At 40.9% G+C, this 12,408-nt stretch overlaps 2 protein-coding genes across 13 annotated transcripts in view; both read left to right on the plus strand.

The window, feature by feature from the left end:
• Nucleotides 1-4,190, plus strand: part of LOC135542042 (endothelin-converting enzyme 1-like) — a 28,131-nt gene extending 23,941 nt beyond the window's left edge. For all 3 annotated transcript variants that reach the window (XM_064968634.1, XM_064968633.1, XM_064968635.1), the window contains 7 exons: nucleotides 519-596; nucleotides 918-1,021; nucleotides 1,351-1,461; nucleotides 1,670-1,737; nucleotides 2,070-2,260; nucleotides 2,793-2,888; nucleotides 3,069-4,190. In XM_064968634.1, the coding sequence (XP_064824706.1) occupies nucleotides 519-596; nucleotides 918-1,021; nucleotides 1,351-1,461; nucleotides 1,670-1,737; nucleotides 2,070-2,260; nucleotides 2,793-2,888; nucleotides 3,069-3,245 (825 nt within the window). In that variant the 3' untranslated portion in view covers nucleotides 3,246-4,190. The remainder of the gene's footprint in view (nucleotides 1-518; nucleotides 597-917; nucleotides 1,022-1,350; nucleotides 1,462-1,669; nucleotides 1,738-2,069; nucleotides 2,261-2,792; nucleotides 2,889-3,068) is intronic.
• Nucleotides 4,191-4,870: 680 nt separating this feature from the next.
• Nucleotides 4,871-12,408, plus strand: part of LOC135542043 (eukaryotic translation initiation factor 4 gamma 3-like) — a 78,700-nt gene continuing 71,162 nt past the window's right edge. For 9 of the 10 annotated variants that reach the window (XM_064968636.1, XM_064968637.1, XM_064968640.1 and 6 more), the window contains exon 1: nucleotides 4,871-5,490. In XM_064968636.1, coding sequence (XP_064824708.1) covers nucleotides 5,327-5,490 — 164 coding nt within the window. In that variant the 5' untranslated portion in view covers nucleotides 4,871-5,326. The remainder of the gene's footprint in view (nucleotides 5,491-12,408) is intronic. The other variant, XM_064968643.1, reaches the window with a different exon arrangement.

Consider the following 12,408-nt stretch of genomic DNA (forward strand, 5'->3'; position numbering starts at 1 on the left):
GACAAGTTGCTTTGAATAACTGCCAGAAATATGTTTTCCACTGTTAGAGTGAGGGAATTGTCATTACACTGACCTTCAAACTATGGAAATGTTTCTTGCCTCATAATTAACATGCTGTGTCTGTTGCAGCTATAGCATTTCAATTGTATTCCATAAGAGATTGCCCGGCAGGACACATAAAGCATTGTCCACAAAAAAGAAAAAAAGAACACCCTTGCCTTGTTTGCACTAACACTTGTCTTTTCCTGCCAGCACTGACTTTGCTGATAGCTACTTTTATCAAGGAAAAGTGTACTTACTATGACTGTGATATGTGGTTGTCTCACCTAGCTATCTTAAGATGGATGCACTAACTGTAAGTTGCTCTGGATAAGATTGTCTGCTAAATGACTCAAATGTAAATGTAATAGTCATTTTTGCTATAATGGTCATGTTGAGCGTAAGGCTCGTGAAACAAACTCTACAGTGCCATCTGGTGTTTGCATCTGTCTCAATTCACCTCTTCTGCTCTGTTATAGGCTGATGCCATTTACAACATGGTTGGATATCCAAAATTCATCATGGACCCCAAGGAACTTGACAAAGTGTTCAATGATGTAGGTAAATATGTAATTAAAATAAATATGCATACTTCTGTTTTATGAAGTTGTCCATGTCATATCATATGCTGATAAAAAATACACAACTCTTTGTGTTTGTCTTACTGTAACCCTAGTATTGAGGAGGGTTGTCAATCTTGTTAGATATTGCTGCAGTCGGACCTAGAAGCACAAGCATTTTGCTACACTCGCAATAACATCTGCTAACCATGTGTATGTGACCAATAGAAATTGATTTGCTCATACAGTATCTCCTATTTGCATTGCTTGTGTGTAAACCTCTTTCTCTCTCTAACCTGATTCCTCTCTCTTTCTCAGTTTGAGGTGGGGTCTGACCTGTATTTCCAAAATGTCATGCAGTACTACAACTTCTCTGCCAGAGTGACTGCGGACCAGCTGAGGAAAACCCCCAACAGAGACCAGTGAGTGTCTATAACCCGGCCCTCACCCTCCTGTTGCTCGCCTCTCCAGAGAGGAGGTCAAATGCTCTGACAGGGACAAATTCCCAATCTGACTCTAAGGAATACTGCTGGCATCCAGAAACGTTCCCCGGGAACCAATATCCCTCAGCTGTACTGATCCTTTTCTCTCACTACACAGCCGAGTAGCTCAGGGTTCTCATTCTTTCACACTGATCTGAAGTCAACAGCCTAGCGAAGGGGATAGGGGAGAGTCAAATACTGTTTTTTACCACCCTGATCTCAGACTTTTGTGCTCAGTTGGTGTTATATCCTATGTCTTGCATACACAGGTGGAGCATGACCCCTCCTACGGTGAATGCATACTACAATCCCACCAAGAATGAGATGGTGCTCCCAGCAGGAATCCTCCAAGCTCCGTTTTACAGCCGCTCTTGGCCAAAGTAGGTCCCTCTTCCCTCTTCAGCCTATACAGTTCCCTAATACGTCTCCATTTCAGGAACAAATACAGGTACACCACATGTGCATGCCACACTTCATCAATTGTATACAGTATGTGTGTCTCCTTGAGTGTCTTCACATAGCCAAGAATTGAATTGCAAGTTATAAAATGCTTTTATTTACTTGAAAGGATCTTGAATCTATTTCCAGGGCCCTGAACTTTGGGGGAATTGGTGTAGTTATGGGACATGAGTTAACACACGCTTTTGATGACCAAGGTAAGATCTTTTATTTTAATACAAGTTGTATTGTCTTAATTCTTATTACTTTATATGGGAAATAAGAAGTTTTGCTACAAACTAAAATATATATTTTTTAAATAAAGGCTGTATACTTACATGGCAGGGGAGACACTTTGATGACTGGGCGAGCTGACCCCTGCCAATTCACCAGAATCTCGGCTGCATAATCTTGTCTGCCCTCTCTCTTAAAAAAAAATACTAAAAAATATTATAGGCTGTTGTAAACATCCCACCAAAAAACATCCCACCGAACGTGATACATTAATGAGTAATCCAGTTCTACGGCATATTTTTATTTTATGTTGAAGGGAGGGAGTACGACAAGGATGGGAACCTCCGCTCCTGGTGGAAAAACTCATCTGTAGAGGCCTTTAAGAAGCAGACCCAGTGTATGGTGGAACAGTACAGTAACTACAGCATCAACAAAGAACCCCTCAATGGAAAACACACCCTGGGAGAGAACATAGCTGACAATGGTGGACTGAAGGCTGCCTACAAGGTGTGTATGATGGAGAGGTGTTGTTCGGGTGGGATAGAAGAAAGTAGAGTTGACAATATGAGGAGCAAGAGCAATTCAACTTATACACACACATACTGTAAATGTGCAGACATTTCGGAATCATCAATGTGAGATGCAGTATTTGGAAGGTCAGAACTATGACACATGTTTCATGTTTTCTTGTTCACTTGATTGGGTCATTGTGGGTCGTGTCTTTACTCTGTGGTGGAAAAAAACGGGGTTGCCTACATCACAGCAAAGCCTGGAAATGCAACAGGTGGCTTGGTCAGCCTCAGAGCGAGCTCTCAAACATTCTTTCCGTCAAATGAAAGTCATAGGTTATGGAGCAGATGAGCCAATCATATTGCAGAAAGGGGGACCTGCATGAGCGCTGTCTGTTAGTGAGGACTGAGGAGGACATAAAGCTGAGGGCGAGCAGAAAGTCTCTACAATTTTTTTTCTCAAACTGTTCTCTATGGCGAGAGGAGGATAATGCATGCTGTCAGTAATATGACCCTTGTCTGCTTTGAAGGCTTATATGAACTGGATTGCAAAGAATGGAGAGGAGGCCACCCTGCCTGCCCTGGGGATGACCAATCATCAATTATTTTTTGTTGGATTTGCCCAGGTTTGTGCCACTTAAAGTATATCCATGTCTGTGGCAAATGTAGCAATGCATTCTCTAGCATGCCTACCTTAAACGGTGTTATGTATTAATTATAATGACCTATTACATTGATAATGTAAATTAAGGACTTTTCACTCTGAAATGCTTAATATGTGTGTCTGTGCATCCTGCTATATGTAGGTATGGTGCTCAGTTCGGACTCCGGAAAGCTCGCATGAGGGCGTCATCACAGATCCACACAGTCCATCAAGATTTCGAGTTATTGGCACCATCTCCAATTCCCATGAGTTCTCTGAGCACTTTGGCTGCAAGGCAGATTCCCTCATGAACCCTAAACACAAGTGTGAGCTTTGGTGATTCTTTGCTACCCATTTGTCGGGTATGGCAGGTGGCAAAATGGGCATTGGGGATTTGGAGCAAAATAGAGGTAAAGTTTCCAAGGAAGGAGAGCATTTGTCTTGATACCACTAAAAATCCATCTGTTTTACCCACTTTACCCTTCTCAGGGTCTTTATGAGGGCTGGAGGTTGAACCAGCCCCAACTCTCTTCATAAAGACAATTTGTTTTAGAAAGCTGCCTCTTTTCCCCCAATTAAACTCTATGAAAATGTGCCTTTATGTTTATATAAAGGATGAACAATTTTAACACTGGAAACCGAAGAAATGGTTATAAAAAAAGGGAAAACTAATAGAACTTCTCTCAATCAGGTTTTATGTAGAGTTGTCATATGCCTTATTTTTCAACAGGAAGTGATATTTATTTTCTGTCGGTTTCTTTTTTAACTGTTACAATTTGTATCTGATCAATCCACCTCCATATGTTGTCTTCACCTGTTGTATATTTTTAGACTGCAAAAGAATGACGAGTTGCAATTACTGGATTTGGACTGAAACAATATAATCCAGAGGAAACCGTCAATACAAGTTAAGTAGATTGTAAAAGTCATATTTTATTATTGCCCATGATTGACCCGATTCAATAAGCTATGTGTATGCCATTTCTGCATCAACAAACCTAACACAACATCATTATTTGTGTAAAGTCTGATTGCTTAATGTCTCCAGTTTATACAGTAGTGATGTTGTAAAGAAGTGATACTCCGAATTGCTGAATGCCTGATATGATAAGGGACATATTATTTGAATAGTTTTCAATCAGAGAATTCCTGAAACTTGTGAAGGATGTATTGACCATCGAACAAGTCACATAACGTGTTTTCGCATTCTGGAGCTGCTCATGTATGACAAGGCTTTTGTGTCATAAAACTATTTTTCTAATCTAATAAAAATATTGTCACCATTCTTTTGTATGCCCATATTTTTATTTGACTCGTCTGATGCTTCAAAGGGACTTTTTATAGTTGTTGATTCCAAAACAAATAAAAACTGTATCCATATATCAAAGAAAAAATAATTCAGTCTTTTTACTTAGAAAAAAAAAGTCGGTCAATTGATGGTTATTAACGACAGATGTCGCTGCACACAAACAATGCAGTACTGATACACAATCCACTAGAAAGTTTTGACTTCTCGGTCTTTGAATGTAAATACACCATTATCATTATGTGTACATATTACAGTACCTGAACCTGATTACATTTGTATACATTATTGAGCGGTTCTTGAGAACGACCCCATAAATGTAGCATGGGGCGGCAGGTAGCCTAGTTGTTAGAGCGTTGGGGCAGTAACCGAAAGGTTGCTGGATCGAATCCCCGGGCTGTCGTTCTGCCCCTGAACCCTCTGTTCCCCGGTAGGCCGTCATTGTAAATAAGAATTTGTTCTTAACCGACTTACCTCGTTACTAAAATGATTTATTTTACACAGACACTGCAGTTAAAATAATAAATACCATGCATTCTTTAAAAATAGCACCAAGCATAGTTATTTATTAGAACAAGAATAATGCAGTGCTCATCAATATAGTAGACTAGATGATTTTTGGCCACATGGATGCAACAAATTAAGCGTCATTTTCGATCGCTCTAGGTAAGCCGAACATACCCGTAATTGGACGAGAATTGTCGAATCGTCTGTCCTGCCGGACTGGAAGCGGCCACAACGCCATGTTAACGAAGTCTCTCATCTCCGTGGAAAAATGATTAGCTAGCTATAGAAAAATCAGTTGTTGATAACAAATGTTAAATTATCGAAGGAGGAAAGACACCGGTGACAGTGCTCGGAAGAACTGAACCGGATCTGCAGAGGTCCTGGACGGGCAAGGGAGGCAAACCTCCCACCGTCCCCATGAATAACACCATAGACCCGAACAGCGACTTTCCATGAAAAAAAGCTTTTCTGCGTTGCTAATAGCTAGCCCTGTCGGGAAAAGGATTTGCGGCCTGCTTCAATAATATTAAACGCTTGCTAGCTATATTTATGCAAGCTAGATATATTTTGTATCAGTATTTATTCGTGTATTGTTTTGTTTTTTTGCAATGAGTTTGCCGACGAAATTAGTCCCAAAACCCGCCACTGTCGCAGTAAGTGGACCTGGAACTGTCCCGTCTCCGTCGAGCCAACTGCGGGCTACCCTGACCTCCGTGTCTTTACCACCGGGAGCCCCAGGTGCTCCTCAGTCGAACGCCGTGCCGCCACCTCAGTATCCTTCATCGGCAAGAATGCCCCTGGCATCTCTTGGTCAGGTATTCGGGGGAAACACATTTAGGTATCTAGCTAGTAACGTTATTGGTTGGGTGCGGGTTAATGACTGATGTTTCGAAGAGCAGGAGGGAACAATTAGCTAGCTAGGTAGTTGGCTAATGTTAGCTAGTTAACAGATTAGTAGCTTGTTGACTAACGTTACTTGCGAAACTAGCTAGGCAACGTAGCTAAACTGCACATACTTGATTTTGATGCATTTTGTTGGCCAATTGCAATGTAATTTGAACGTGTGCATATGTGGATCAGAAACTGCTGGCTAACAAACATCACACTCAAGTTGACGAGGTGGCGTAGGCTCAACTAACTGCTAGAGGGCCACCGGCTTTGTTTCGTTTACCGGCGGTAGCTAGCTTGCCAGCCACTTTCATAGTAGAGAGGTAGGTTCATTTGCAACTGAAAACACGTAGCAGCGGCTAACTAATCCGCTAGCCTATTGGCTAACTATAGTATTGGGGGCAGTCTTTGTGAGAGATTAATGTTTTGGATGGACCAGCTAACCAAATGTAGCCATCACCCTAAAACTGTAACATTAGTTATTCTTGCTAGCAAGTATGAGTGAATGTTAGCTAGTAGTAAGTTACGTGGGCCTAGGATCCCCTCCCCGGTTGACATAGAAGGGATACTAACACCGGTTGTTATTTATCTATGTAGGAGGTAGTTGCGCCGGGTAGTAGGTGACAGCCGGTGCAACACCGGTATGCCCATCTTGACAGGGGAGTGTCGCCAGGCATATGGTTGTTGGTAGCAAGGTATGCTACGTTACTGTAGTACTAGTGTAATGAGTCGGATCCAGTTTGCTTTATACCTATTTTATTTGTAGGAAGGGATATGTTTAATTGTGCATATTTCATGATTGTATGAATTATATTCAGTAAGCCCAGCTAGCTATTTCAAGTCACTGCGTACTGAGACTCGTGGCTTTTGGATTCTTTTGACAGCTACCTTTCTGTCCAGTTTGTGTAGCGTCAACATAATGTGGCATGATTCAAATATCATTTTTGTAAACAAATGGATCAAGAGCATTTCCCTCACTTCAGAAACCATTGGTCCCTGTCAACACTTTTGATCCCAGTGGAATTATTCTTCCAAATATGACCTCCTAAAAACAATTCCTTACTTGATTTTCACTGACTTTGTGAATATCAACTTTGAGTCCTAATACATTTGAGATGGATACTTGCTAATGGTCATTTTTTAAAGTTAGCATCTATCCTATTGGCTTTTTATGATTGAAATCATAAGATGTTTTAATCTAATGTCCAGTCATAATGGAAGTATTGTGTACGGAGTGCACATGCTGCTGTTTTGTGGTTGTTATTCATGCTATTCTGTGAAGTCGTACTGTCACCTCCTGTTTTATTTACAGCTCGGTGGAGGTGGTTTGAGGATTGGGTTGAATTAGCTTCCTGCTTCTGCCTATAACAGTGATGGTGTTCTTCAGTCCAGGATTTCTGTGGTACCCAGGGTGTTACACTAATTAAGATCCTTGGATCGACACAGCTTCATTCACACTGTAGGATGTTGGACTTACAAGCTCTGTTCAATGGTGCTCTGTGTCTCAGTGATTTCTGCATTGCTTGTTTAGATTCATATTCATTAGTCTTTCATCTTGGTCAACTGTGTCTCCTTCATGCCCCGGGGCGCTCAGGTGGGACTGTTCCACAGTCTGATAATGGAAGATTCTTCAGGCCTTTTGCAGCTTTCATTTCTATATTTCATTTTTATACTATATTTGTTTGTATGTCAACTGGGTACCTAACAGGTTCCATAACTTAATTCTGCCATTGAACCACCACTTAGGCAGTATTGTTATAGGTTGAGCAAAGAAAAGTTTAGGCTACAACTGCGAGGTGACAGATAAGATGCATCAAACTATGCAGATTCTTCTCTGTCTATAGAAAAACAATGTCATTAAACTCACTGACCCTCCTGGTGTCTGCCCCTCTACCTCCCTGAGGTCAAGAGTGTGGGAACATGTTATTCTCTGTCTGCCCTCTGCTCCCAATGGAAGGTGTGTGTGTGTGGGCTGAGATGGTGGGTAGGCGGGGCTAGTTGCTACTCCTGTTTGCAAGAGAGAAACCCGGTGCATGCAGTTACTGCTGCACTCCCCAGACAATGGCAGTGCTGCTTAGCATTCTGCACGAGAGGCCAAGGCGGCGCTTCCCACCGTCTGACAACAAAGACCCAGGTCAGCCTACAGTAGTGCCCTATAAAATCTGCGGTGTGGACTCAATCACAGAATCTAGACATTCAGACATAATTCAACAATATAAAATAATATTTTAATATAAAATAATGAAGAAAATGCATTAATTTGTCAAAGTTAAACATAAGACATTAAGAAAATGCATCAGTGATTCGTATTTTCCTGCAACTTTCTCAAACGGAACAGGAGTGTGTGTGGTATGTATGTGTACACTTTAGCGATGATGGTAATGATGACCATCTTCTGGTTGAGATGGAAAGGCTTTCTCAATTAATTGATATCTACAAAGTAGCCTATGCCTACCTGGTAGAATGATATCAATTTGTTTTGCGAACTCTGCAGTCATATGAGCTCTATAAAAATATTGCTAACCTAACAATGGTCTCTGGCTGGTGCCCAAAATGTCTTAGCTTTTTTCCCAGACATGAAGTGGTTGAAGTGTTGTTGTGGACTTAGAACATTGAATTTAGTTGTTTTTCTATTAAAATAAAGTGTGATTTTTGAGAGCAAAAACCTAGGTGAACGGACACCAAGTAAACAGAATTTGGGGTAAAAACAGATTCCGGCAAAAAGTAAAACCGATTTTTATAGTGCCCAACTACAGCAGCCCTGGCTGGGCTGGGAACTAAAGGCTTCACTCACTCTTTATTTTCTCTTTCTACCATCATCACTTAATTCTTGTCTTTCACTTTACTTTTCTAGCATTATTTTGTCAAGCTTATTTTTGATAGTTTCTTATCATGAGCAAATTTACTTGTTAAAGTGAATGAATGGGACATTATGGGTGTGTTCCACTAATTAGAAACAGCATGGAACAGCGAGGTTATTGTTCAGTGCAGCCTTTGATGTTATTGATCGTAAGTTGCTATTGAAGAAACTCACTTGCTATGGCTTTACATCACCTGCCATCACATGGTTGGAGTTATTTATCCAATATAACCCCGAGAGTGTTCTTCAATGGAAGCTTCTCTAATTAAACAATAAGGCCCGAGGGTATGCAGTATATGACCAACATACCACTGCTAAGGGCTGTCTTTGTACGACACAACGCTGAGTGCCTGGACATAGTCCTTAGCCGTGATATATTGGCCATATATCAGAAACCTCTGAGGTGCCTTATTCCTACTATAAACTGGTTACAAATGTAATCAGAGCAGTAACAATACATTTTTTGTCATACCCGTTGTATACAGTCTGATATACCACGGCTATCAGCCAATCTGCATTTAGGGCTCAAACCACAGAGTTTATAACTTCAGTTATATGACGGGTGGGTCTAATTCTGAATGCTGATTGGTTAAAACCGCATTCAAGCCGGTGTCTATTCCACAAGTTACCACCGGCTAAATCTATGACGTTAAAATTTACTCTGTTCCATCTGACTGTGCAATCCACTGTCTCATCAGCCCAGCCAGGCACTTCATGAACTTGATCTCCACTATAAAAAGCATTTAGACATTATCTCACATTTCCTTCAGACTAACATTTAGTTTTCAACAGTGGAGATTTGTATAAATCTTTCTGTTTCTCCGACATTTGCGACATTGTTTTAATATTCAAATTCGATCTCCAGATATCCCATAGTAATTAACGTGTCAGGATGAGACAAGGAGGCAGCTTTTCTCAGCCAGTCGAAAATCATGAATCAGTGTAATTTTTATGGATATATATATACAAAGAACTATCAATAGAAAACGGGTCAAACAAAACTAAGTGCAACTAGTTTTCTGTCTTTCAACTCAAATTGTATTAGTCACATGTGCCGAATACAACCAGTAGACCTTACAGTGAAATTCTTACTAACCAACAATGCAGTAAAAAAAAAAAACATATAAGAGAAAAGTAACAAGTAATTAAAGAGCAGCAGTAAAGTAACAATAGCAAGACTATATACAGGGGGGTACCGATACAATGTGCGGGGGCACTGGTTAGTTGAGGTAGTATGTACATGAAGGTAGAGATATTAAAGTGACTATACATACGTGACAACAAAGAGTAGCAGTAGTGTGAAGAGGGGGGGTGGGAAATGCAAATAGTCTGGGTAGCCATTTGATTAGATGTTCAGGAGTCTTATGGCTTGGGGGTAGAAGCTTTTTAGAAGCCTCTTGGAACTAGACTTGGCGCTCCGGTACCGCTTGCCGTGCAGTAGCAGAGAGAACAGTCTATGACTAGGGTGGCTGGAGTCTGACAATTTTTAGGGCCTTCCTCTGACACCGCCTGTAATTGAGGTCCTGGATGGCAGGAAGCTTGGCCACGGTGATGTACTGGGCCTTTCGCACTACCCTCTGTAGTGTCTTGAGGTCGGAGGCCGAGCAGTTGCCATGCCAAGCAGTGATACAACCAGTCAGGATGCTCTCGATGGTGCATCTGTAGAACGTTTTGCGGATCTGAGGACCCATGCCAAATCTTTTCAGTCTCCTGAGGGGGAATAGGTTTCCAGCTTCAGTTTGAAGTGATTGTGTTAGCTGTGTTATTGGCTAGCTCCTCTGAACACGTGTCCTGACGAGATAGCACATTTTCTACGCCAGGTGAAATCACAAATCATTATCTCATTATTATGGATGTATCCAAATGTCACGAAAACAGCTCAAACAAGCGCAAATGCCGCTACTTTGCTGTTATTCTGGCTGCACTGTTTGAAGTGACTTAAGTTAGTTGTAGTTGGCTAGCTAGCAAGCAAGGGATAAGAATGTTGCCAGCCAGTATGGCAATGGAACATTTAGAATGAACCGCTGGGTCGCGTCCATAGATACAGAACAAAAGGACTGAACGACTGGGTCGCGTCTCTCGCAACCAAACCAATAGAACAAACAGCCAGCTGGCTTGGGTAGCAACCCTAGATTTGTGCCGGGTCTATATCTTGTGGAAGGATGAAATATTATGAATAAATTCATCAAAATGTTTAATGAAAATATTGAAATATGCTGGTAACCCGTTTATATAAAAGTATAATGCCCTCGAAGCTGATGTTTGGAGGATATATTGGCATGGTTTGAGGGTCCGAGACGAACAACACCCGTGCCAATATATCCTCCAAACGCCGCTTCGAGGGCATTATCACTTAAATATGTGCAGTGTCCCTCAGGGAAGGTGCCTTGGGCCGTTAGAGAAGAGTATGTTGGTTTGCCACTGGTCTTAAACGACGCTAGAATGACTATGTATGTGGATATGTCAACACTCAAAGCCAGTGAACTCACTGAAATTTTAAATAAGGAGTTAGTCAGTATCAGAATGGGTGATTTAATAATAAACTGGTCTTAAATACAGTACATCAAACATTTTTAGCGTTGAATTTGGTTCAGAACATTCTCAGACCTAAACCTCAACTGGAATTTTGCATAGAAAATCTTTGCCTGTGTGTGTAGGCTTCCTCCTCCTCCCTCCTAGGCATGCACAGTCTACTGTAGCTACTGACGCTACAGGCGTGATTCAGAAATTAGATTTCTGAGATTTTTTTATTAGAGAAGAATGGATACACTTTTTCAATGCTGGTTAAGGATACTATAGCTATCACGTTTCATGTTGGATTTATTAACTACAAAAATGTAAGATGTGTTTTTATTTTGAATTCTCTTGCCGCTCTGCACACTCAAGCTTGTTCGCTAGCTGCATTATGTGTAATGTAATGGAACTTAGAATCATGATCAAGGGTTAGCACTGGTCCAACATTAGTTCAGCCAAATCTCTGAAGTTCAAAAACATTCAAAGTTCCTTCATAGAAGCCACTCCTCCATAGGTATAATTCTGTGGGCCTAGTTCAGATAACGTCATAACAACATGTCCAGCCCTCTCCTCACCTGCAAAATTTCAGTCGCACCCTACACTGCACTTGTCTGTTCAATGCATGTACATTGCTTTGCCCCCTCCAAAGCAAGCTGTACAATCCATTGGTGAAGTAATTTATTGTTGTGCTAAATAAAAATTCAGAGGTTTAAAAAGGACAAGAAAGGAACTTAACTACTTTTTTGTTAGAACCGATTCAAAACTTTATTTTGCTGGTCGGAACAATGGAACAGAACCCCCAAAAATATGATTCTATTCAGAACAAAACAATGGGAAAAGAATCTTGGTTCCAACCCCTGGAACTAACATAAACAACATGCATACCATTTTTTCCTGGTTGGGTGTTTTTATGAGAAATATTACTGTGATGAAAATTACAGATTGTCTGCATAATCAAATAACATTCAGCTCAGACACCCATACATACACCACAAGACATGTCACCAGGTGTCTCTTCACAGTCCCCAAGTCCAAAATGAATTCACGGCAGCTCACATAATTATACAGAGCCATGATTGTGTGTAACTCCCATCTCCAATTACTCAAGCAAACAGCAAAATTACCTTTTAAAAAACAGATTAAACATCTCATGGAGTGGCGGGGACTGTGAGGGGACAAACACAGAGTGGAGTACCCTCTAACACACCATTTTTTGTCGTATTGTTTGTGTAATTCTTTCATTGTTTGTATATCGTTGTTTTAAATTTGTGTGACTGTCCTTGTATATCAGTGCTTTCTTACTTGTCTTGTTTTTGTGTGGACCCCAGGAAGAGTAGCTTCTGCAAATGCTAATAGGGATCCAAATAAAGCATAAAAGTCACGTAGGGCCATATATCAGTCGTTAGAGTTTAGGACAGGTTCGTCGTG

Source organism: Oncorhynchus masou, chromosome 6 (assembly GCF_036934945.1).
Source record: "Oncorhynchus masou masou isolate Uvic2021 chromosome 6, UVic_Omas_1.1, whole genome shotgun sequence".
NCBI classification, from domain to species: domain Eukaryota; kingdom Metazoa; phylum Chordata; class Actinopteri; order Salmoniformes; family Salmonidae; genus Oncorhynchus; species Oncorhynchus masou.